General features: G+C 35.8%; 2 protein-coding genes and 1 pseudogene across 4 annotated transcripts; all 3 read right to left on the reverse strand.

Moving 5' to 3' along the window:
- Positions 1–4,816: 4,816 nt before the first annotated feature.
- Positions 4,817–13,030, reverse strand: LOC132604678 (dolichol kinase EVAN-like). The gene is made up of 14 exons (XM_060318246.1): positions 12,676–13,030; positions 12,240–12,352; positions 10,398–10,586; positions 10,184–10,288; positions 8,899–8,969; positions 8,741–8,821; positions 8,370–8,581; positions 7,789–7,978; positions 7,636–7,701; positions 7,039–7,127; positions 6,838–6,952; positions 5,812–5,863; positions 5,628–5,728; positions 4,817–5,208 (listed from the first exon to the last, which is right to left on the reverse strand). The coding sequence occupies exons 1-14, from the start codon at positions 12,867–12,869 to the stop codon at positions 5,095–5,097; spliced, it is 1,692 nt and encodes a 563-aa protein (XP_060174229.1). The 5' UTR covers positions 12,870–13,030; the 3' UTR covers positions 4,817–5,094.
- On the reverse strand, positions 10,594–12,233 carry LOC132604695 (mannose-P-dolichol utilization defect 1 protein homolog 2-like; annotated as a pseudogene).
- A 1,979-nt stretch (positions 13,031–15,009) lies between the features above and the next one.
- On the reverse strand, positions 15,010–24,040 carry LOC132604711 (ABC transporter G family member 3-like). 3 transcript variants are annotated; one of them, XM_060318247.1, is made up of 12 exons: positions 23,881–24,040; positions 22,297–22,903; positions 22,128–22,207; positions 21,027–21,313; positions 20,003–20,174; positions 18,825–18,938; positions 18,370–18,498; positions 16,868–17,059; positions 16,539–16,625; positions 15,787–16,059; positions 15,386–15,493; positions 15,010–15,295 (listed from the first exon to the last, which is right to left on the reverse strand). In XM_060318247.1, exons 2-12 carry the CDS (start codon positions 22,766–22,768, stop codon positions 15,038–15,040), a joined length of 2,172 nt encoding a protein of 723 aa, XP_060174230.1. In that variant the 5' UTR covers positions 22,769–22,903; positions 23,881–24,040; the 3' UTR covers positions 15,010–15,037. The 3 variants fall into 3 exon arrangements, 2 of the variants coding, with proteins under 2 accessions (XP_060174230.1, XP_060174231.1); XM_060318248.1 differs by lacking the exon at positions 23,881–24,040 and adding an exon at positions 23,718–23,833; XR_009568839.1 differs by having other exon boundaries at positions 15,107–15,295; positions 15,386–15,461.
- Positions 24,041–24,425: the final 385 nt, after the last annotated feature.

Raw genomic sequence — 24,425 nt, forward strand, 5'->3', positions numbered from 1 at the left:
ACTTTATGAAACGTGAAGTATGTGCTTTTTAAGAAATTCTAGTATATTATTTAGTTAAAGAAGGAAGGTGTTAAGATTTTGATGAAAGAATTAAGTATTTTTTTAAATAGTAGTAGAGATTTTGTTATTAAGCCGAAAAAGGTGGCTTCTCCAAAGTATGTTTGATTTTTGTAGGACAAGATTATTCATATAAGAAATTCTTATTTATGAAATTTAAATTAAAAGTAACTTTCTTTTTAGTAATTTGACTCTTCATTTCCAAACAGATGAACTGAAGAAACTCTTTATGTTACAATGCATGAATGAATTTATTGGGTTGGAAAATCATATTAGTCAAACTCAAGTTGGTATCAAAGTAGTTAGAGGTTCTAGGTTTGAGTGTCACAGTTATCTATTATATAAAAAAACAACAATAAAAAGAATGTTTATGTGCTTGCTCATGAAAAAAAATTCGGGTTTGCATGAGAGGTGCTTGTTGAAGACTTAATTAAATAAATAAAAGTGTGTTATCTCTAATAATTCATATTTTCTAAACAAACTGTGTTCTGATAGCTTAAGCTTTTAGAAAATATGAGATATTAGAAAGAATGCATTTTAATTTACTTAATTATGTCTTCAACATATCATACAATCTCTTAAAGTGGCTCCTAGAGAGAAACTTTTGCACTCGGTGTTTAGATTTATACAAATAAAATAATTTAATTCAGATAATTAAAAATTGAAGTGACATTTTGTGTTTATAAATTGGTGTAACTACGGATAGGAACCACAGTACAATTAATCTTAATAATTTTGTTAGACAAGCGTGTTGCAACCTGACCGCCCTGTTTGATGACTTATCTAATCAAAGATCTTAGAAGAAAAAAAGATCTCTAACCAGCTAATATTTTTTGACTTTTTGAAAACATTTTAATTAGGCACGTGTATAAAATTTGATTAAAAATGAAGTGTTTCATCTTCTAAACGACATTTAATTTATTTCCACTTCCCATTTGCTTTCAATTATTTTCTCTTTTCTTATCCTTGCCGACCGGCCCGACCCCAATAACCTGTTCATTAATGAAAAGACAAAGAACATAAAGAACATGTACTAATTCATGGCGCACATTTTAAATTTCTTGTTAGTATTTATTGGAAAAGCTTTTTTAAAATAATTTCCAAACTCAAGTTTTCAAATCTTACAAAAACTCAGTAGTTCTCCAAAATCTCAAAACAATGAGTCAATAAAAATTATACTTGCAAAATCTCAAATAAATATTGCTAAAAAGATTAGCTATGAAATTCATCGTTAACCTATAGTTAAATAGCTCATAGCTAACATGATTTTTTGATAATCCATTGCGATAGAAATTCCCTGTCGCAAAATTTTGTCATTTTTTTTGTAGTGCGTTACTAAGCTGATAAACGTCATTTAGGTATGAATATTAATTGGACGGAAGAGGGCAAAAATTTCATGATCAAATGCTTGATGTCGAAGATATGTGGTGATACTTTAATGTATGCACATATTTTAGAAGAAGTACTATTTAATTAGTTTATTTTGAAGTTGAATGAGCAAACAAATAGTTGAAAAATGGTGCGTAATCCACGAGGAATGGCAGTGTAGTAGTCTTTCCTCTAGGTAGCACTCCGACATGGTGGCACACCAGAGAAAGCTATTTTCAATTTTTTTATAAGCTAAGTTAGTGTAAAAATTGACTATGGGTAAATATTTCTCTTTATGTCACTAAGACTTAAGCAAAAATGTCAAGAAGCTTTGATATTTCTTGTTTGGTATTTATTGCGGGTCTCTAAACTCAAAAAGACTTAAACTAGGAAACTTTTCTTTAGCAAAAATGTCAAGAAGCTTTGATATTTTGTTGTTTGGTCTTTACTGTGGGTCTCCAATTACTCAAAAAGACATAAGCTGTTAACATCCTATGACACTTTCCTTGTTTGGATAGTGATTGTGTTTTTTCAGTGGTTGCTTTCTTATTTTCTCAGAAGTTGCTCTCTCTTTTAATTTTCTGCCAGGTTTCCTTAATGCATGCAACTGGGGATGGGGCCTATCAAAACCTATAGTATCATCAAATATCCTACTTGGGGTTAGGGGTGGGCTTTCGGTTTTTCGGTTCGGTTTTATCAAACTTCAGTTTGGTTATTTCGGGTTCGGTTTTTTGAAGGTGGACACCGAACACCGAACCAAACTAGTTCGGTTCGGTTCTTTTGGTTTCGGTTTTTTAAAGTTCGGTTCGGTTCGGTTTCGGTTTTTTCAATTCGGTTTTTTTGATATGATATTAGAAGCGATTCCCTTGACACTAATTCATATTCTCAAAAGCAATAAAACATAAAACTGATAAATTGAAATCAAAATCAAACAAACAGGATATACAAGAATAGAAAACTATAACCATGATATAGGATTACTAGGTGTTATATACATACCGTAAGAATAATTAAGAAAACACATAAAGGACATACATTAATCCTAAAGACACATCCTAGTTGCCTTCCTTAACATATTTGATTTTCTCAACTGAAGTAGAAAATTAGGGATACAAATGTAAAAGAGGGCTTGTTACAATTGGGTTTTTTCATTTTTTTGCACGGATTGCCCTTCTTTTGGGGTGGTCTTTAAATTTTGCCCCTCATATTTGTGTTCTTTAAGTTTTGCCCTTCGCTTGGATATCTGAGGTTCTGGGTTCGAACCCCGCTCAGGCATAAAATAAAAAAATAATTTCGCAAGGCAGGGCTGGGGGGAGTGTATGCCGGATCCGGCATACAATCCTTAAGGAAAAACTAAAGTTATGCCGGAGGGGGCAAACTTTGCCTTGAGACATATATATTTTTTATTTTATTTTTACTTTTCAAGGCAAATTTTTAATTATGCCTTAAGGAAAAGTTCCGTCTTATGGGGCATACTTTTAGTTATGCCTTAACTAAAAGTGTGCCCCATAAAATATAACTAAAAGTATGCCCCATAAGGCGGAATTTTTCCTTAAGGCATAACTAAAAGTTTTCCTTAAGGAAAAGTTCTGTCTTATGAGGCATACTTTTGGTTATGCCTTAATTAAAAGTCTGCCCCATAAGGCATAGTTCCTTAAGGAAAATTTTTGCCCCATAAGGCATAACTAAACTATGCCTTGAGGAAAAGTTATGGCCCCTCCGGCATAACTTTAGTTTTTCCTTAAGGACTTTATGCCGGATCCGGCATACACTCCCTCCAGCCCTGCCTTGCGAAATTATTTTTTTATTTTATGCCTGAGCGGGGGTTCAAACCCAGAACCTCAGGTATCCAAGCTAAGGGCAAAACTTAAAGACCACAAATATGAGGGGCAAAATTTAAAGACCGCAAATATGAGGGGCAAAATTTAAAGACCACCCCAAAAGAAGGGCAATTCTGCGAATTGCGGATTTAAACTTAATGGGCCTAGACTATTTTAATTTTTTTGGGTAATGTATTAAATTTCGGTATGTGTTCGGTTTTTTGGTTCGGTTTTATCAAACTTCGGTTCGGCTATTTCGGTTTCGGTTTTTTGAAGGTGGACACCAAACACCGAACCAAACTAGTTCGGTTCGGTTCGGTTTGTTGAAGTTTCGGTTCGGTTCGGTTCTATTCGATTTTTCGATTTTCGGTATTTATGTCCAGCCCTACTTGGGGTTGGGGTAGTGGTGAGACGCTATTTGGGAACTGTCTTTTCTCCCTTTCTATTTCTCTTCCTCTTTATATTTCCTCAGAGAAGGTAACCAACCTTCTATTGAGAACAATCTCTCTACCTCCACAAGATACGAATACAGTCTGGGGACACACTACCCTCTTTAGGCTCCACTATGAGATTACATTGGATATGTTATTGTTGTTGCTGTTGTAGAAGGTAAAGAACGTACATATTTTGTGAGGCACTTATGCAACAAGTTCCCTACCGCTTAAGTTACCCTTGCAGTATTCTAAAAAGAGTTTTTTATTATTATTATTATTATTTTGCCTCGAAATTAATTACGGGCGCTAGCCGAAATATACAAAAGCTATACACTTATTATGTAATATTATATGCATATTTTGTGTATACAATATACATGTATATTTATTATACTTTATATATAAAACCTATACATTTTCTGACTATTATTCTTTTGAGAGTCCAAAAATATAATTATCCCATTTAAAAATTCAGTGTGCGGTTTCTTGGGCACAAATTTGGATGTTCCGATTTTCTGTTTAGGAAGGACGATGACATTGCCCCTCTGATATTTTCAACACGATGAGCTATGTCCTCGGTTTATGTCTATATTTTTCTACTAAATTTGAGCTGACATAATTGACCTTGCAACGTAACTTCACTATAGTCCCGTACTTTCTGTCTCAGATAAGCCAAAATCAAGTGAGAATCAGCTCTTAGTTGGTCGTCAAAAAAATCGCACAAATCTGAGGCATTAGCACCGAGTTCTGAAACCCAAAGAACACAAGAAAGGTAGAAGAGAACAAATTTCATAGTTCAGTTAATTGTCGGTAGATTGAAATTAAACTAATTCGAAGACAAAATTATTATGTGAGACAAGAATGAATGACTGATCTTCTCGAAAGGAATTTGTATCCTGGACTTCACATGTTCATATTAACAAGAGGTGAGCAGCTTAATTAGAAGAAGAAAAAAACAAAATTGACTGAAGATAATGATCCACTTCAATATAATTATACATTTGACGGGGAAAGAATTCTCAATCATGAAGTACTGCTTGTTAAGGTCAAAATACCAGTAATTAACATGGAAATTTCGACAAATACTTCTCTCGTAGTGCCTGTAAACTCTAATTGACTACTATTTATTTACATCCATACCATGGGAGGATGATGAAGTATGAAAGGCAAAAGTTACAACTGTACAACATTTCAAAACTAGTTTTACTTGTACTTTTCCCGAAACAAATTCTACATCTAGTATAGATAACAAAAAGAGTAGCTTTTTGCCTTTTCTCCTATCAGCCTATTGTATATCTCAAGTAACTCTACAGCGGTAATATCTACAAAAAGAATGTGTGCTCAAACGAATACCGTTGAAAGATCACCATGTTGTCTTTCAGGAAAATAGTTTAAAGTTTCAGCAAATTAGGTGTTCACAGACAGAGAAGGCTATAGAACACCAGAGGTATGAAGGCATTATCCAGCTGGGCAGTATAGGCTTCCAACAGACCACTTATTGTCACCGCGAAAAGAAGAGAGAACCAGTTCTGCATAATTGCCAATACAGCATCAAAAGATCAACCAGAGAGTTCATTGAACGAGATTTTTATCAATAGTTGGATTTCATATAAGGGAAATTTGTGAGGTTGCGCAAAGTTCACGGGTTTCAGTGCCTACATCAATTTGAGGACTCAGCCCCAAGTAGACATGAAACCTACATGAATTTGGATAATAACGGGCCATTAAGGATTAATTTTAAGGTTATCACAGAAGTATGCCTCTTCAGCATCAGTCCAAAAAAGGATTTAAGCTGCATAACTGCAAATGGTATAGAAGCATGACGACATAATTTCCTTTCTCATAAATACGCATATTTAGGAGCAATTTTTGGTCGGAACGGGGATGCATGCAGACTCCCATTCGTACATGTGCTTGGGCAGCAGGCGGGGTGGGGGTGAAGAGATACCTGAGCTAAGATGTATCTAGTTGTAGCTAGAAGTGGAAGTAGAATGGAGCATGCAGCCAGGACAGACGTTATGCCAGCAGCAGTGCCTTCAATTGTTTTCTCTACCAAAGAGAATTTATAGATTCAGATGGTGAGGGGATACAAAAGAAGCAATGATGAAACAAGAGAGGGAACAGAGACATACTGCCAGTTTTGCTCCAGCGGAGGACCCCATACTTGTATCCAACCACTGATGCCTAGATAGAAGATTACAATTAGAATTAACAGTGCATAAATGACAACCAATAATGAGCCAGCAGCTCTAAGTTCATTCTCTACTGCACAAACTAACTATTTTTCCTGTTTTCACTATAGCAGTTCCTTTCCCCCCTGCAGAAGTAAAAGAATTTGTTGTTCACCACATTTGATTGTTCTAGTCTTCTAGAATGCCAATAGGAAGCAAGGTCTGCCAGCCACAGGCCAACAGCAGGACAGCCTTCTACCAAGAGATCAGGGGACACCAATCCTTTTACATCAATATAATCCTTTTTAAGGCGTGATCTAATGGAAAACTGCCTGTCCAGATTTTATCACTTTTCAAGCATGTTAGAGTTATGACTTCCTCTCATGCTTGAACCCCAAAATTTCAGGAGATCTTCAGAAGGAATATATAGATCACACACCAGCATATATAAAATGGTGAACTTAGCAGGATGTCTTCCTAATTGAGACTACTACATCAACATGTACAAACACCCAAAAAAAAAAAAGGCTGTGGCATCTGACAAAGTTAAAAGATAGCAGAAAAAGTACAAGAGATATTGTTTACAGCATCATTCAAGAATAGTATACAAGGTATTCACAAGCATATAAGCATTGTTACAGAAGTATCTATACTAAGTGAATGTCTATATAGATTCACAATAATTGACGTCTTACAAGTTTTGAGTGGAGTATTCCATAAACTTCTTAAAATTTCCACTAGTAATAAATTTACCCAAGTATCCCTTCGTACTTTGGAAGTAGCTAATATATCAAAAATTAATTTTCTTGAGGGTCCAGGAAAAAAACTAATTTTCAGATATGAGCAGATAAGGAGAGATTAAAGGTAGGTTTTAATTATCCTGCACAATTCACAATGTTCTAAGCAAGCATAAAGTGGGTTCTGTCGAAGTGGATTATACTAGTGCACCGAGAAAGGTACAGGACAAGCAAGGACTAGTAACTTTACCATTGTATCTCCAATTCCAAGGCTCAAAATCCCAGCAAAAGGGGCTAATGGTCGGTCATTGAAACCAGAGGACAACCAGATAGGAAGCGCACATCCTAATAAGAGTGAAAAATGGCTGAAAGTGGAAGGAAGGCAAATGGTTAGAGTTAACAAGAGGTATATGCTGCACCTAGTTTCATGCTAGAAGGAACCATTCCAAACCTGACAACAAGAAGATCCGTGTCACGATGATCTGTAAATGCATTCATAAATTGGTGCACAAGCTGTCCCAAGGGCCAGATTCTCCATATCTATCCCAAAAGGCATGACAAATATTGTGAAGTATCATGTCAACAGCGTCATAAATTGTTTAAGCATTGCCACAAATTATAAGAAGTTACCAAGAACTTAGGTAACATAGAAAAAGAAAAAGAACATTAGTACATTCGCATTTACAAGTATATTATACATACTTCCATGTCTGAAATGTAAGTGCAACAAACTATTCAGACTTCAGTTATATACTGATTGATTGATATTCCAAGTGTCAAGAAAGCTCCATCAAAGTCAAAAAGACGTGTATATGAAGTGAATTTAAGCTATTGTCCACTTGACGAGGTTGCTTCATTTGAAAAGTGTGCACAAGCTTGAAAGTGAATACAATGTACCACCCTCAGTGATCTATGTGACAGACATTCTGCTTTTATGTCTTCTTTCAATTAACACTGGAAATGTTCTTATTGTTTTTTTTTTTTTTTCATCGAACATTCTTTGCATTACAATATCCAGAAACAAGATAAGAGTGCAGTGGAACCTTACTCGTATAATTTCCAACATCAAGAAAACAGCCAAAGCTGCACCAAAAGCTAGATCAAGAAACTTCGGCTGCAGAAAGATATAGATGGTGAACACAACTCCCATAAAAATAAAAATAAAAAATAAGACAGCCTAAAGAATTTCATCTCAAATCACCTGAAATATGAGAGCAGGAACAAACATTGAAACAGCCATTAAATGGTAGTATTTTCGAAGAAGAATCCTCTCAATCTTACTGCTCTTAGATATGTTGTAAAATCGGATAACTGATACATAAATAACAACCAACCAATAGATACACAGCGACAACCTTTTAAGTGGTTCTGATAGAACAAAATCCAATACCCTGCAGCAATCAGAAGACACAGAAAACAAAATATAAACAAAAGACAGTAACATTTTATATGTCTTGAGGTAAAGGATATATGATTTGTAGGGACCTAGTAGCTCAGTTGGTTGGCTATCTGAACTTTCACCTTGTTGGTGAGGGTTCAAATCCCCTCCCCCATTTCCCCTTCCCCTACCCGCTATGTAATAAAAAATAAAAAAAATAAAAAAAGATATATGATTTAATTCATAGTAAAGTGATATGAGAGCTAGTCACTGTATGAACGAAAGAGCATATAGCTCCCTACAAACCACTAAACGCACATTAACCAAATCACGCAACACAATAAGAAAATGCAGCATAATATATCCAATTATCCGACAGAAATAGGTTCTGAAGAGAAGCTTACCATAGAAAAGGGTGCACATGAAAATCTTGAACAAGCTGCATCCATGATGGTATAGCTATAATGAGAACACATGCGAGGGAAATGTAGAACACAAAAGATCGCCTTATATGATTATCTGCACTATCTCTAGAAGATGCCAAGCCGACCCGCTCCAGAATTTGAAGCACGTATTTGAACAGCATAGGGAAAAGAAGAAGGCCAATAATCAATCCCTGGAACATAGAGTTACATTTCGTGATTACAACAACAACAACAACAACATACCCAGTTGAATCCCACATTTCGTGATTAATACTGTGAATCAGAAACCTTTTACTCTATTAACACGGAAAGAAGAGGGTAGTCTAGAAAACTAACAGCTTGTACAATACCTGAATAATGACACTAACTTCACTTCTTTGGATTCCATATGATATACTCACTACCTTAGATGCAGTAAAGTACCCATGGGACTGTTCACGGAAAAATCACTGCTTGTTAGGTATCTATATCATCTACTATCAGAGAAAGTAAAATGTGAGAAACTAACCTTAGCAGCAGTACCAGCTAGCATGTCACCAAAATAGATAACAAGGCCAACAGTAACCAGTAGTGCTTCTCCTAAGAAGAGAAATAAGAATGTAACTTACTGTATAGAGGACCATTCATCAAACAAGGAAACTAAATAGGACACATCAAATGATTTTGAAGCTCTGATCTCTGAAATAACAAGAAATAAAGATTGTGTGGAATTAAAGCGTGTTCTAACAGTGCAAGATTGTGTGGAATAACATATGTTCTAACAGTGCAACTTAATATCCGACACATTGTTCAAAGTCGTGGAATCAGATATGATATCAGAGGGTCTTTATCCCACAGATTGGAGATAAAATGCATTTTAGCTACATATAGGCTCTAAATATTCCTATAACTATTAGTAGGAATAATTTGTGAACTATGACGTGATTATTTGAATAATTATTTTAATGTAGATAACTGCTAAGAGCGCATTCAAACTTGCATCTAATGTATCGAAATTATATTTCAAACGTCAGGTAAGATAATTTCAATGAATAAAACCCAATCCTGCAACATAAAGACGCAATAATACCCAAATTGCTTTAATCTTCTCTAAAAGGCAAGAGATGCTTCCAAATAAATATCAAGTTTTAGAGCCATTATAGGAATTTTAAATAAAAAGGCATATTAAATTCGACACGAACCACACTGCTTTTAAAGAAAAGTTTAAAAAGCCCAAAGTTTCTTGTCAACTTTTAAATCTTTTTTATTTTTTTTATTTTTAGACATTCCTTTCTGAAAGATCAACTACAAGATATCATCAGAAAAGAATAAGAAAAACAGGCTTAAAAGAAATCCTAAATGATTGAAAAGGATCGGCTGATACACCTTCATATTTGGTATTTTGCCTTTACATGATATTATACCTAGCCTTGATAACATCAGTCTTACGTACTACCTTTTTTGGTCATCTGGTGGAACTACAATAGTCAGCGCTACGAATCTGCTATGGGTACAAATCAACATATATGTACCAACGGAATGGATACAGCAGATACATAACTGTATCCATCAATTGTTTAAACCATGACCCAACGGAGCAGGAAAACAGGCAGAACGAAGCTCTGGATAAACAATTATTGCTTCACATTGTCTATAGCAATATCCCGAGAAATCTTAGTTTTGTTGTGATTACTGGAGAGGGAATGTGAACTGAATTCTTGCACAACAGAGTGGACCCTCATATCAAGTGCGCAATTTAGTAGTTTGTGATGCTAGGGATCTAGTAAAGTAACAAATATAGTAACATGACCAACCAATTGAAGCGCATGCTGGAAAAGTGTGGAGAATATTCTGAATCAATTTTACTGCTGCAAATCCATGAGAGAATAGCCACAATAAGATAGCTGCTGTATACCACCCTACAGGAGAAGTTCACCAAGAGTTGTTTAGGAATGCATAGCTATCAGCAACTTCTTGGGTTGACCAATGAATCAAAAGGTGAACATAAAGAAGGAGAAGTTGACCTACCACCATGAGATTTCACAGCAAAAGACACACAGCAGACTCCAAAATACAATGCTATACAAGTTAAGCTACAGCGAGAAGTGACACAATTCTTGCTGTCTGATTGATGGTAAAAAATGAAGCAGAGATAAGCTAGCACAGTGTAGCAACTTGCAGATGTCACCCAATACAGTAGTTGCAGATTTTCAAGCTCTGTTAGAAGGTCAAAACTAAAACAAGTCAGTCATACAGGTGAGGCAAGATAGGATTCAACATAATTCCTGAATACAAACTCGCCAATACTTTGAAGTGACTGATGGAAATCGACCTATTAGGTGAATAAATGTAAAAAAACAACCACGCTTCTTCTCAGCTACACAAGCAGAAGCAAGATTATACCTTTCCTCTACTAGACAGGGTTTTTCCATGTAGAATGTCACAAAATAGAAAATAACTTAACAATATTTCGAGATAGGAGATGCAATAGTAAGCTACATAAATACAAAAAGTAGTACTAAAAAACTTATCAATTTACAGAACAATTATCCTTCTTCATACTGCACTTCCACTGTCATTACTGCTTCATTTGAATTAATCAATTTTTTTTTAAACAGTGCTTATTTGCTCATCAACAAGTGTTATCCTTGCAAGAACCAGTTTACAATGATTTTTCTGTGGTTCGAACATAGCATTTTAGAGATGGAGGGTAAGTAATAAGAAGTCATTTTGTTTCTACGTGTCATTGAATTTCATGCAACAAGTACAAAATTCAAGAGGACTGGTCTCAGAGTCAATTTGGACATGGATCAATCTATATTTTCAACTAAGCAAATCTATGACAGATTCTCAAGGGAATCACATGCTCGAGTATCATTTCAGTGAGCTTCATAGTGCAAAAGAACCAAGTGTCAATGTCATACACGGCATACCAAGCTGAAATTTCTAAACTATCTTCCTCCCTTTCTTAGGTGCAGGAGCTTGATACAATATAATTTGACTCAAGATGGTGTCTTTGGAGCTTTTTCTTGGAGGCTGGTAGAAACTCTAACCATGGAATCATCAAAGTTCATAAAAAAGGTTAAAAATCTAGTTCCCCAATACTTCTATTCTGAAAATTCTTCCAGATCTGCGGCATTCTTGCAAAAAGAAAATCGCATGCTAAGAGGAATATGAAATCTCAAAAAGGATGGGAACAATTTGACCTGCCAAAACAGTTGAGGCTATAGCACAATATGATAATGCTCTAACCGATGTCTTTGCTCCGAAAGGCTGAGAAAAATAATAGATGATTGTAACCAAAATGATAGCTTGAATCAAAAGAAAAGCATGCTCTCAAAAAGCTGAAAATGGAAGTCCTTTGTGAAGACAACATGCTAAAGCAATGGTATAACCAATTACACTTTTCCATTGCAAAATTCTTAATATCTGAGGAAGTTTAACTTTGGTGGATGCAGCAATAATAGCATAACCAAGGAGAGTTGGGATATTAGCAGAAGCAGACAATCCTTTTCTGGGAATTCACCTTTGCTAATGGTTCCCACAACACAACCAAAATCCATTTCAAGAAACTTGAGAACCATCTCGATGGGATCAACAAATTTTCTTCCGGTTTGTTTATGATCTTGTTGTGGAACTAAGGAATTAGGTTTGAGCGCTTTGAGGTGATACTCGAAGGATGAATCCTTAAACACAGTCCAGATTTATGATCAACTAAGGTTGCCTTGTTATTGTGGCAATTTTGTGGTCCACTCCTTGTAATATTTTCTTGGGACTGGGGGGGGAGGTGAAAAATATTCACTCCCGATAAAATAATGTAAGTAGTCAAACTACAAAAGCTCAATTTGCTAAAAAAAATGAGTGGTCTACCTTCACTTCCAACATGATTTAAAGATACTGCTCTTGACATTTGAACTAACTTCGACACCATAAGCCCAGGCAGCGTTACTGCCCCCAAAAATATCCCTGATGAAGCACCAGGCCTGGAAAACAGTAGCAACACTAAATAAATAAATAAACAGTACAAGAAACAAAAACCACATTTAACCCAAAAAAAAAATCAACTCAGAAATTAGGCCTGCTTAACCCCAAATTTTCAATCAAACGAATGACAACATTAATCAAAGCAAAAACAACAATGTAAAAGCGTAAAATTGAAGATGCAGCAGAGCGATTGCAACTTCACATGTTTTCACTCCTAAGCTCTTCTATCTCTCATATTTTGACCCGACCCGGCCCATAAAAAATAGTGCACGGGGTAATAATTGCAGTGGTTAGCATAAAATTAATAAATAAAAAAGCAAACCTGGTATTGAAGAAGTGAGAGAGGGGAATTGAAGAAGAGGCGTCGACGGAGATCTCAACGGAGAGGGCAAGGAGAGAAAGGAGAGAAAGGGAGAGGGATTCGAAGAGAAGGGAATGAGGGGTAGAAAAGACAATCCAACCAATGAAGAGTGCTACTACAGCTCTCTCGCCGGTGAGAAACGACGACGCAGCCATGAGATTCCGACGTATCAGTTAGCTGAAATTGAAATTCAATTGAAAATATTCGTCCATTTTTTACCAGTGTCGTAAATAAGAAGAAATGCGTGGACCACCGTGTGAACTTGGGGGGAATTCGGTAGGTTTGGCGCGCACCCGGGTTTTTATATGCTGTTGAACTGTCAACTCTGATCTACGCCTTGAAGTTGTCAACGGATTTTCCTCCTTTTTTCCTTTTTTAGGACTGCACATAGCCCTTTTTACCCTTCAAATTGGCCTAATACCAAGGTTGTGAGTTTGAACTCTAACTCAATTAAAAAAAAAAAATCGCAAGGCAGAATCTGCCCAGCGAAATTCTGCCTGAAGCGCAGAATTTAAACACCACCATTTTGAGGGGTAAAAATTAAAGATCACCCCCAGCGAAGGGCAATCCGGCAAATTACCCTTTTACGATTGCATTAAGGGGTCGTTTGGTTGGTGGTTAGGAAGTAATCATCCGTGTGCTATTAAAATTAGTACAATGTTTGGTAAAATATGAGTCACCTTATAGAATATCGCGTCCATTAAGAAATTAACAAATACAATATGAAATTTACTAAACTATCCCTATTTATTAGATATTTTTTTAGAATTGAACAATATTAAATAGAATTACTTTTTTAATGTTAAGGCCATAATTGGAAGCGCTTGCCAATTTTCGTCTTGAATTTCTAATGTGACACTTATTTTGAGATAAATTTTTTTTTTTTTGCTCCGATAACACTTATTTTGGGACGGAGGGAGTAACATTTTAGTTGCTATATATAAATTCAGCACACTAAAAATGGTGTTGATACTAGCTTATGATCATGCATAACTAATAAGAATACATAAGTATAAGTTATGAAAGAATTTTTATATTATTTTATGAATAAAAGATATAAAATAGAATAATTAATACATAAATGACTAAACTATGCATAATTAATCTATATATTATTGTCTATTGATATATATTATTGATACCTAAGTGTTTTTTTTTTTTTTTTCCAAATATCAACTAATCTGCTCCTTTCCTCGTTTCTGATTTCTGTTTTTCCTTCTTTTTCTTCTGGCGTGAGGACGTTTGGTTATTTTGGCTCTTCCCGTTTGGTGGAACTCGCTTTGAAGTTGTCAATGAATATTCCTCCTTTTTCCTTAGTATTTTTTTTTTTCTGAATTATTGGTACATTTATAAAGGGGCGTATGTAGCCTATAAGGTTGGGGTTCAACCGATCCTCATACTTTGGACGCGAAGTCTAAATTTATGTGTAAAAAACTATTAAAATTGTAATAAATAGTAGATATGAATCCCTAACTTTAAAAATATAATGAGTTCAATGCTAAAAATCTATAGATTAAACTCATAAAATTTAAATTCTGGATCCGCCTCTGCTTCTATTTTTGCCTCCCAACTCTGACATCAACAATTTCACGCGTTTGTTTCAAGAAGTGTTAATTATAGGAAAACTTTTTCAGTTTTATAAAAAAATCATTTCGTCCAAACAGAGGTAATGTTTTCAACTTTTGAAAAACATCATTGGTGGAGTAGTTTCCACTTTTCTCAGATGACGTTTGGTAGAAAGAAAAAAAAATCAGCATCTTTATAAACAAATGATTTGAACAGAACTATTTTTTAAACAAATTGTTTTCCTGATGTATGTACTTTAGGAATGCATAAATCTTTTCATCCAGAGGAGAAATAGTTTTTTTTTTTTTTTTTTTTTTGGGACAGCTCAATACTTGCAGTGCAATAATAACTTATGTCAATTTTATTTATATTGATGCGTACTGCGTAGGTCAAGCTAGAATAGCATCATTAGAGGTTAACAACTGACAACTAAACTTTTTATTCTTATTTTTACGTATGACTCAGTCTCACACCAAGTCGAGAAGGAGTCCTTAATAGGTTTGCAAGTGTTGATGGAAACAAAGTGATAAGGAATCAAAATTGAAATATTTATAGGAAAATAATTTCTGGGCATTTTTCTCCTTTTTAAATGAAAATATTTTTTATGTATTGCTGATTCCTGAGTATAAACTGAACCAGGAATAGAAGACAAATTAGCTTCCCATTGTTCCAAGATTTGATATCCATGCTCTAAATTGCCAAATTTATAAGCAATAAAACCCAAGAAACTGAAACAGAAGTTGCTATAGTATAGCATCTAATTGTAATTCATTGAATTTTGGTTACACATGAAAAGTTTGTGGACACAGAGATTTTTCCTGATACAACACTTCAGCAGAATAAATACAAGAACTTTGTATGCAACAGCCATAACAAACAGTACCAGTAAATTTTTCCACTTAGAGTTACTATCATCAGATATATCATATACATTTTCCAGAGCCTCGTAACCAGATATGGTTCTCACCTGCCCCACTGCAAAAGAAGTTCCGACGTACTCGTTCTCCAACAGTCCCTGGTAAACGAAATATTAATATAATTTCCCTGATAGATAACCAGTGATCAAGAACATACACTGAGAATTTTAGCCAAGTCTCAAACTTGCCTGCATAGAGTAGGTATGAAAAGCAATATAGGAAATGGGGTACATCCATACTGGTCTAGGCAAAGCACTTCTGATTCTAAAAAAGCCAGTGGAAAGCATCATTATCACCTGAAACACGAGAGATGATAGCCGTTCGAATGACATCAAATGATAATTAAATAAAACTCCTGCTCAAAGAATCCTATATAACACTAGAACTGCAAACATTTCAGATGACCAACTTCCTGACTCCCCTTATCAGAAAATTGACCCTTACGACAAAGTAGGAAGCCCCAATCACTGCATATTTTCCAATCAATCGAATATGATAATATTACATCAAAGAGAAAGGCAAAGAATGTAGTGTTAACTCATACTACAGTAAATCATATCTTGCAAGTAAGATTTAAGGCAGAACTTACATGTATGGACAGAAAACCTAAGATGCTCCAGAAGATATTTTGCCAAATGGAAGCAACAAGCAGTAGCAGCCCCTCATTTACCAATAGACACGCAAAGAAATTCAGCACAAAGTACATCAGCAAGCTGAACTCATTCCGCAACCCAATAAGAAAATAGAATACCAGACTTGAGGAAATGGAGATGAGAAACAAGAACGGGATGCTGGCAAAAAACTGCCCAAGTAGGAAAAGAAATGCCCCAGAATGCTGGTTTGATTCTTCACAGGTGTATATCTGCAAGGCATCATGATGTTAATTAGGTTGGTTCAGCGAAATCAAGTTCAAAAGCTTACTTGTAACTTGCAAGGACTGATGAGATTGAAACAGCCAGAAATGTCACATTCCTAGTGATAAGTACAGATATTTCAGCTATTGGAAAACCCTAGTCTTGAGAATTTTAGTCACTTCAACTTCGTATTTGTCTACATTTCACCCCATGTGGTAAGGGGTCTTTAACTTGAATCCCATGTTTAGTTCATCAGATTGAACAAGAGCCTAGAATGAGGATCACATTTCTGTGAAGAGAATGCCTTGGGCATACCATATGGCCATAAGAAAGTGTATAGTCCACTCTCAGCCTACCAAACAACCCTTGATTCTTAAATACACACATGTACTGGATTCATTTTGAACATGACGTTCACATATAATAGTTTCATAGAAGCATGTTTGTGCATTATCCAGAGGAAACATGAATAAGTTGCTGACATCACCTTGATTTCTTTCAACTGTGCAGGTACACCGGCGACGCCCAGCAGAGAGGTGAATGAAACAAATACAAATATTGCTGCTGCTCTTATCTGCATGGCAAAAAAAAAAAAAATGTCATAGTTTGCATACTGAAAACAAGAGCAATTAATGGCAAATATTTACCATCAGGTTAAAAAAAACAACAATATCAAGTCACTAGTTGATTATTTCATGGACTGTGTAAACAGCAAAACCTGGAGGGTCTGGTGCACAAACATCATATGAATGTACTACTGAATTAGACATATGCAAAAGGAAAGAGACACGTTTGGTTCTTTAGTTATTAGCTTACCGTGACAGACGACAAGGAATGCCCCAATCCAGAAAACAAAGTGCCAATACAAAGGCCAAGAAACATACAGATAATCAACCTTAGCCAATAATATTTCCACTCTCTTGACATAATCAATAAAGATCTCCAAGTCAAAACTGCAACTCGTGTTGCATTTCCTGCCATTCCCTTTCTTTTGATAGATGGACCTTCCTGTAAGGACGAAATACAAACAAGAGATAAGAGACTATATTGAAGCTCGGGCAGTAAGTATGGTCATTTGACCACTAAAAGTTTCCTTACCGAACACTCTTAAGGCTTTAAGCCACTTTTTCTTACTTGAGAATGATTTTATCAAATATTTCTAGAGCTAGTTTTAATTATAAAAGATTGTGACCTACAGTAGTTTTTGTGTATTTTTTTTTTCCTTCGTAAAGACTTTTTATGTAGTTTCTAAATAGACAAATTATTTTCTAAAAAGATTAGAAATCAATGTATGAAATAGACGGAAACTAAATTGTATGACCCTCTTATTCCAAATCCCGTCATTCTTGTTGGAATAGAGGGAGTAATGCGTCGAGTTTAAAAATACTTCATAAGGTTGTCAAATTGCCTCTACTTTATAAGAAATTTGGTATTGCAAGGAACAAAGATTGGAGGAAACTCTAACTTACACATTGGCATAAATAACTCTTTATGGAGTACTAAGACAATAGCAAGGACAATAAATTGTTTTAGTACACAATGACCAACAACAACATACCCAGGGTAATCCCACAAGTGGGGTCTGGGGATGGCAGAATGTAAGCAGACCTTACCCCTACCTCATGGAGGTAGAGAGGTTGTTTCCGAAGGACCTCAGCTCCAGTACAGCAAAGCAAAGTAGTTATGAAAAGGAAATACGGCAGTGAAGAAAACATGGCAACTAATAAGGAAATTAGTATGACCAACAACATACCCAGTAAAATCCCACAATGTGGGGTCTGAGGGGGTAAAGTGTACGCAGACCTTACCCCTACCTTGGAAGGTAGGGAGGCTGTTCTCGAAAGACCCTCGGCTAGTATGACTAAGGAACTAATATTAATAGCATTTGAAATGGACAGTGACAAGACTTCTGCTCCATTCTAGCCCTAATGAAACCAAAAACTTCAATTCACACAAGAAGAATATGATAATTGAGGACAACTAGTTTGTCAAAAAAACCAAAGCCAACAAGAGCATCCTTCAACAGAATGCTCGAATTATATCACTGCCCAAAGCACACACCACACAGGTATAAATAGCTTATGTATATAGTTGGTCCATATCAAGAATGGGAAACTTCCTAGTGTCTAGTGGTCACATTAAAGAGTGCATCAGTTAGATCTCCACTTTACACTTTGAAAAGGTCTTGAGAAAGATTGAGCATAGTCATTAGTAACTACCCGTGATGTCAATAGTGACAACAAAGAAAAAAAATACCTTCTCGGTAAGTTTCGTTATTACAAATATACCTTCTCTTTTTCTATGATAAATAAACATACCTTCTCAGTAAGCTTCACTATCATTGTCTCAACAGCAGCAGCGTCTTCCGATGATCTATAAGCTGCTTCAATGGTACGTATAGCAACAGCAGTATCCATGCTCACTGATGATAAGTCTCCATGGTTATCCTGTTGAGATGATAAAATCACAAACTTGAACAAACATCTTTCCTTTTTGTGTTGGGAGGGGTACGAGATAGGGTGGCCAGAGAACAGACAAGAATCTTTGAACTTCCATTTTACATCTTATAAAAAAAAAATTGTTCCTTTCTCAAAGAGCTTTCCCCAGCATAATAAAATAATAGCATGAATATGGAGAAAAGGGTAGCACAATGAACTGAGTTATAATTGTTCCAACATCCTAACTATTTTTCAACAATCACTATCTTTAACCACTATGATTGAGCTTTTAAAGAAAACAACAAAAAGAGCTTTGAATGCTTATAAGCAAATACCTGCCAGCTTTTGCACATCGTAATAATCCTGTCAAATTTTGTGTTTATAGCACGCAAGAAGTGATCAGAAGGACTTTGCATAATTGGACAAGGAAATCCAGCATTCGAGAAGTGCTTCACAATTAAATGATATGTTAGTCTCTAACAATCAATAACATTAAGAACAGAGTACTGATTCAAAACATAATGACCAGAAAATAAACATCTTAAGTGCTATGAATTTCTAGTAGTATTTCATAATTGTGCACACGCTTGGTGAACTAATCTTCCTCCATGCCCCCTGAAGTAAGTCTGTCCTGTCTGAATCCCCGTTAACGTTGGCTGATTTTCAGAGGAACTCCTTTTCTTTCTTCCAACCACTATCCATGGATTCTGAAACATTTAGTCATTTTGGAAAATTTGTCACCACTCACCAGTATTTCTCTAGACAATTTCCTCTTTGTCAGAAACCCAACAAACTGAACTTTACTGATTTCTTCTAGTTTGTAAGGAAACCGTATAAGAAGCTATATGTAGGGACCTTTATTGGGCAATAAGCTTCTAAGCAACAATTGGACTTTGAAAATCGGAGGCTCACACTTCAAATATGTCCAACTGACACAACCTTATCCTGCAAATCATTACTCCAGCGAAAATCATGTTCCCCAGGGTAACCATCCTAACTTAGTAAATATTTACTTCAATATTGCCATTCTTGGCTTCTTTAAATGAAAATAAATAAAGAACTTCAGCCAATTCAACTGCATGGGCTCATTTTTTCTCTTAAAATAGGGTACCATCTGACTAACAATTGACTTCTTCTTTTCAGATAAACCACAGTACCACACCCACAACTGGGTCTCCCTTATTGCAGCAAAAATAATATCATTCGTTATTGAATGCTTTTGTTTGATGCAGTCATGATTGCTAAGAAAACCAACCCTTTACCTGAATCAATATGGACAGCAGTGGTGGATCTAGCATGCTAGGTGGGGGTTCCATTGAACCCCCAACTTTCGACGCGGAGCGCAAATTTATGTGTAAAAATTTATTAAAACTGCAATAAATAGTAGACATGAACCCATAACTTTTAAAATACGACGGGTTTACACTAAAAATCTTAAGTTTGAATGCATAGAGTTTAAATCTGGATCCGCCTCTGATGGACAGTGTAAAGAAGCATACCAAGGCAAAATTACCTGTAAGCAAGCCAATGTTTCACCAAAGAACAATGTCTTTCCATTTGATAGGAGGCAAATTCGGTCAAAAAGGCCAAATACTTCAGTACTGCTTTGGCAAATGGTGAATATCAGAGTGCAGCCAGAGTTGGCAAGCTTCTTCAATGTAACCATCATCAGAAGTGCAGAAACGCTAATCATAACAAGGATTAAACATCAGCTAAACTAGAGTAGTTCATTATTTTTGATAAGTAGAAGAAATCCAAGAGCATCAAGTCTCAATCACAAAGAATAGCAAGTCAAAAACACAGAGAATTAATAAGGAAAATTTTACTGAGAGATATCCATTCAGTTGGAACCCTACAGTTGATTTTGAATATGCTACAGAAATATCAATTTCCAGACCATCAAATAAGAAAATCACCATCAATGACATGTACTCCCTCAACCCTTAAAATTGATGCTTTCATGTATGACAGACGAACTTCAGTACTAAGCCAATCAAAGAACCTTCACATTCTCTTCTGGTAACTGAGTCCTCGAAGAGACCTACATTCCCTAAGTTAGCAACCCTAGGCTTCATTTGCGGGTCTTTCCCAAAGAAAGCTTGTAGCCTTTTTTTTACCCATTAATGCTAAAATATTTACTGACCTTTTTCATTACTAATTGACCTTTCAAATCATATAAACTTTCAGCATAGTTTGATATATCCCAACTTTACAGACATACTTCAATAGTTTAATAAATGAAGCGGTCTTTCTCTATCACCACATGCATACAAGACAAGACAAGCAAATCAATTTTTATGCCTACTCGTCAAATAAACATGGAGCATTAGTATTTTTTACGCTTTATTGGAAAGAAAAACTAGAACATACTAAATATTTGGCTGTTTAGCTACTACAGCAGCTACAGAACATAGTACGCAATTTGATCTAGTCACTAAGAAGATCACCAATACAGTTCCGGATACTGAATATGTCAATGTAAACTCAATGACGATCAATAAAAATTGTTGTGATTTTTAAACGAGTAAGAAGAGAACCTGTCAAGATGATAAAGGGGCTCATCGATAAATAAAATATGTGGGCTCATGACAAGTTCCCGGGCAATGCTGACACGCCTTCTCTCACCACTGCGAAGGCCTCTCATGTAACAGTGGCCACCTATAAGTTTATTAGCACAATCTCCCAGTGACATAGCATCTATAACATCCTCCATCACACTCCTTTTCTGACAAAAGAAACCAGGAAGCTGAAGCAAAGCTGAGTAGTATAGGAATTCACGCACAGTTAATGATCCAATAAGAGTAGTTTCTCTGTCAACATATCCCTGCCAATGAGCAAACTTTAAATGTCAAGCAGGCACACGCTGACAAAACAAAGAAAACAACTGCCCCCTTCCCAACCTACTTGATTCAATTGAAGTTTTCTTCCAAAAGGCCCAAAAGTACCAACACTTCTTAACCCTAGTTCAAACAAAGTAAACTGTAATGTATTTTAATATTAACATGGTGGTTAGGCTACCACCTTAAATATTTCAGCTATTGTTATCCAATGTCCATATTGGATTATGTGAGGAGATGCTTGTAGGTGTGCTCAAACCTATGGAAAATATGGTCTACAGAACCCCTTGGGAAAGAAGGACCATTTGTCGAGATGGAAAGAACTATTTAATCTAAAGGTTGGGAATAGGAAGGGGTTCACAGGCCTAAATTCGCACCAGCAACTCCTAACTCAACCAGCGAAAAAGCCTCATTGCCGTATTCAAATGGGATAAAAAATGGGAAAAGGGATTTCCAAACACTGGATACGTGAAATTATACCACATCATCAGAAGCAGTTGCATGAATGTTTTGCTTCAAATGTGAAAGGACATCTTCTTGCCAAAGAGAACACACAGGTCACCTTATGTCAGAGAGCCAAAGGATTGGTCGATGAACTAAATTGAGAAAGAAGGGGCTATTGACTCACTGAACCAGTAGTCATTAATAGGAGAGTGATTATGATTTTAAAGTCCAAAAACCAGTTCAGAGTGAACAACAGCTAATGTAATCTATAAAACAGGTCATCAAAGTCCACAGTCCAGACATCCGTATTAAGAATACAAGCATGACCACAAGCGAAAGTAAATGCTTACAACATACATAGGAACCATACGACATGTGCCTTTTTGTCCCGTTTACAAACACCTCACCATACATTCTCGCTGAATCAGGTAACCTTCCTAAAGAAGAGAAAGAAAACTAGCTCAGAATCACATATAAACAACTGGATGCTTTTCTATAAGCTGACTATGAATTGAATACGACAAACCTGCTAGGGCTTTCAAGAGTGTTGATTTCCCTGACTTGGGGGGACCCATGATGACAGTCATTGTTCCAGGTAATGCATAACCATGCGAACTCTTGACCACCTTATCAGAGTATTTTCTTTTTCCCTTTATAGTTACAGTCAAGTCCTTCCAGGCAATAGAAGCTCCTGCAATCTTCCTTGTAATAACTTCCCTCTCCGGTAAAGAAGGAGACGGCGAGGAACCACTATTGACCTTTGACAGGGAAGGGGAGGGTGGCGTAGTCGCAGCATTAATAGAATCACCTCCTTCGTCCTCTTTGACCTCTATATCTGTCTCATCCCAAACAGGTGAATCTTCAAATGAAATTGGTTGTCTAAGTGTGCCAGGTTTCCGCAAGTAGAAGAAATTACTTGATGGCACCCTACTAGCTGGACTACTTGCTGTAGAAGATGGAGACATATAATGATCTGATTGAGAGTGTATTTCTTCCATTCTTTTGAATTCTCCAATTCTGTCTAACTACTCCGGGAATGGAACTCTGAGCTGAAGGTTCACGAGGAAATCAAGATATCACAACTGGTTCTTCCCTAGACCAACTTTGCCTGTTCTGTAAAACGCCTTCCAACCCTGTAAAGATAGCAATAATTAACAAACACCAAAGATAGCTTGTTATGGAAAGAATAACAAAAAACAAAAGCAGAAAATAAATTACATCTACAGCTAAACGACATTCGAAAAACTTTAAGCACCAGGACAGATTCTCTTTTTGTGCTTTCGACACCAATTGTGGTTGCAAAGGGCCAAAATATATTACTCAATAAACAGTTCCAAGGAACTGTCACTCACTTTCAACAGTTATACGATTCCAGAAGATGATCTAGAATTAGGTCAATCGCGTTTATTAGAAGTCAACAATAGAACGGTTCTACCAGCAAAAAGTTATATACGTTTAAATCAACTACACCTATAACCCAAGTTAGTTGGGTTGCCTGTATGAACCTTCTATATCTGTTCCTTCTACAAGTTCAGTGGTCAAAATATATTCTCATGCTGGCTGTCACCCTATTTTTAGGCTGACTAGATCCTGTAGCAACCTTCCTCCTTTCCTATGCTTTGGGAAACTCACATAGACTAAGTTTTGAAAAAAAAAAAAAAAAAAACACAACCGGATATGAGAAGTTGATGAGCTTGAAATGTCAATAAATAAATCCTATATACATGAAAACACTCATATTAAACCCTTATCAATCAAAAAAAAAAAAATCTCATAATAAAAGAACTCTTTTTTCTTTTTCTCTTAAAGAAACATTATGCATACATAAAGCACAAAACTTTATCAGCTTTAACAAACATCTTAGCAAATACTAGAACACTAAACTCACTTAACTCCATAAACCCCAAAAGCAAGCAGAGAGAGAGAGAGAGAGAGAGAGAGAGAAACCAAAAGCTTAAGCACTCAAATGCTAACAAGCACCAATAAACCACTGAAAAAAACCTTAAAACACTTCAAATGACAACACAAAAAAACTGCAAGTAAGCTCGAACTTCCAACTGTGAAGTCCACAAAGAGCAAGTAAAGTTAGTGAACGATGAAGAGTACAAACCTGGATCCGAATATAGCAAAGTTCTTCACATTAGTTAGGGAGAAATAAAGAAGAGTGCTTAGTGGAATAGAGTGGAAGTAAGAAAGAAAGAAAGAGTGACACTGAAGTGTGAGTCCAATTACGAGATTAATGGATACTTTTTGACCCGAAAAACAAGGAATGCGGTGTATTTCTACACAATATTTGGTCCAATTGAGAATTTCCTTTTTTATATTTTTTTAGCTTTTTAAGAAAAGAGAGATAGTGACTATTGAACTTGTACATATTACCACTAAAATTAATAATTTTGGCTGCATTAGAAAACAAAAGGATAGCGGCAAGAAAATTTTTGTTTTTTCTCCTTGAAAAGAAAAACGCGTCCAAGATTCCTCTTCAATTTGAATTTGTTAAGTGCGAGCTAAGTGTCTTATAAGATTACTAATACACGCTCAAAATCATAATTATAGATGGATAGCGACACTTTAATTTTTAGTTTTCCAATTTGGAAAGTTATGGTTAGTGGAGTAGCACATTTGAGATTTGACGAATGCCAACTCAATAAATAC

Source organism: Lycium barbarum, chromosome 1 (genome assembly GCF_019175385.1).
Source record: "Lycium barbarum isolate Lr01 chromosome 1, ASM1917538v2, whole genome shotgun sequence".
NCBI classification, from domain to species: domain Eukaryota; kingdom Viridiplantae; phylum Streptophyta; class Magnoliopsida; order Solanales; family Solanaceae; genus Lycium; species Lycium barbarum.